Source organism: Cynoglossus semilaevis, chromosome 13 (genome assembly GCF_000523025.1).
Source record: "Cynoglossus semilaevis isolate Cse_v1.0 chromosome 13, Cse_v1.0, whole genome shotgun sequence".
NCBI classification, from domain to species: domain Eukaryota; kingdom Metazoa; phylum Chordata; class Actinopteri; order Pleuronectiformes; family Cynoglossidae; genus Cynoglossus; species Cynoglossus semilaevis.
Genome location: NC_024319.1, coordinates 82,840 through 85,016, shown reverse-complemented (window position 1 = coordinate 85,016; position 2,177 = coordinate 82,840). Strand labels below are relative to the sequence as shown.

At 51.7% G+C, this 2,177-nt stretch overlaps 1 protein-coding gene across 1 annotated transcript in view; it reads left to right on the top strand.

Annotated features, from left to right (window-relative positions):
- The window catches only part of sbk3 (SH3 domain binding kinase family, member 3), a 3,330-nt gene extending 2,135 nt beyond the window's left edge, over window positions 1-1,195 (top strand). Inside the window, exons 3-4 of the mRNA XM_008322599.3 lie at window positions 57-259; window positions 328-1,195. Coding sequence (XP_008320821.1) covers window positions 57-259; window positions 328-1,047 — 923 coding nt within the window. The 3' untranslated portion in view covers window positions 1,048-1,195. The remainder of the gene's footprint in view (window positions 1-56; window positions 260-327) is intronic.
- The last annotated feature ends 982 nt before the right edge of the window (window positions 1,196-2,177 follow it).

The following is a 2,177-nucleotide window of genomic DNA, read 5'->3' as shown; positions in this document are numbered from 1 at the left end:
CCCAGGTAGAAGATTAATAAACCTTATCTGCCTGCTCCTCCCCCCTCCCCCCTCAGGGACTCCTATGGCTCTGAAGCTCTTCCCTCGTCAGTCCACCGCCCTCCACTCCTTCCTGCGTGAATACAACCTCTCCCTCTCCTACTGCACACACCCGTCTCTGACCCGAGCTCTGGGCATCTTCTTCTCCACCCCGACCCACTACGTGTTCGCCCAGCAGCCTGGACTCTACGGTGACCTCTACAACGTCATCGTATCAGAGGTCAGTGCTCGGCTCCGCCGTCTTCTGGGTCCTGGACCGACCACTGACTCAGTGTGTGTCTGTTGCAGGTGGGGGCAGAAGAAGAGTGTGTCCAGAGGGTGATGGCTCAGATCAGCGGGGCAGTTACCCACCTCCACTCCCTGGGCTTCGTTCACCGCGACATCAAACCTGAGAACATCTTCCTGTGTGACAAGTCCTGTCGCTGGGTCAAACTGGGGGACTTCGGCCTGACCCGGCCCACCGGGACGTGCGTCCGGGCCGTCTGGTACGAGTCGCCCTTCTGCACTCCAGAGGTGGAGCCGGCAAAGAAGGCTGAGAAGGAGGTGGCCGGACGGAGGGGGGAGGGGGCGGGGGAGGAGGTGGAGGACATCTGGGTGACAGTGGAGGCCTGCATCGACAGCTGGGCTCTGGGGGTCCTCACCTACTGCCTGCTGACCGGCTGCTTCCCCTGGGAGGAGAGCACCCACGATGACCACAACTACCGCCGGTACGAGGAGTGGTTCGTCCACCAGGAGGAGAAGGACGACGGCAGAGACGCTGCGTTTCCTCCTCAGTTCCGGGGTCTCACCGCACACGTGATGTCGCTCCTGAAGGAGCTGCTCCACCCGCAGCCCGGCAGGCGCGGCACCCCCGAGGACATCCTGAGTTACCTGGGGGGGCCGTGGCTGAGAGAAACCGAGAAAAAGGAGAGGAGGAGAGCGCAGGAGGCGGAGAAGGAGGTCAAACAAATACGAGAGAGCGGAGCGGTGGGGGGGGAGCTGGTGAGGGAGGGGCGGGGGGAGAGATGAGCTTTGTCTTTCTGTCAGGTTGAAAGTTACGAAAACAACATTTTATTATTTTCCTGTTTGAAAATAGATTTTATGTCCACTCACATGTAAACACCAGGAGGCGCTGTGGTTTCATATCTTTTTATAATTAAATAAATAATTGAATCTCTCCCAGTGTTGTATGTTCCGGTGTGTGTGTGTGTGTGTGTGTGTGTGTGTGTGTGTGAAATAGGTTAAAACGTTATAAAAATTATGCTGAAAGAAATCTTTATATCATTTGTTTAAATAAAGTAACATTTTTCTTTTGCTTCTTGTCATATTTCTGTTGTTTCTTATTTTTCAGGAGAATTAAATTTTCAGAATATTCCAGAAAACAATATTTGTTTGTTAAATATCAGACACAGATTTTTTTTTCCGTTAGTGAAGAACAAACAGCTGAACGGCAGACGCAGTGCCGCCCGTTGTGCTGTGGGGGGCGCTGCAGCGAAGAGAACGTTCTGTGAAATCCAGTTCTCGTCGGCGTGGCCCAGAGTTCACGACTTCATTCACGTCTTTACAGTTTGACTTTCAGGAAACCTGAAATACTAAAATCATTTCATTTCATTTAAATCTTTTTTAAATTTAAAATTCAACAGAAATCCAGCGAAGCTAGCGTTCCCATTCTGCATCCGAGCGAAGCATCTCAGATCAAATCCTGCTGCCGTACAAATGTGTCAGGGTTGATGGAGTGAAGCAGCAGCTGCAGCAGGAGTTCAGCTAAAAATGGACCGAACAATAGAACCTGATAGGAACACACTGACAGGTCGGGCTGGGAACCCAGGGGGCGCCGTACCTGCAGCCAGAAAAACATGATACACACACACACACACACACACACTGGTCACTGACCAACAAGCACTAAAGTGCACGTGTTCACGTGCACACTCCCATCACAGTGACACTTCACTTTGGTTCTAAGACAGACACCTGTCCTTCACCTGGGGGGGACAGGGGGGTGTTTATGATCTAAAGCCCCTGAGCGTCTGAGCATCACAGCAGATTACGTTATCGACTCGGTGGATTAGCGTTCAGTCGACAAACGCAAAAGTCCAGACACCAAAATAAATCCTGTTTTAACTTTCACACCCGCAGCATTTACTGTGTTTTAGTTT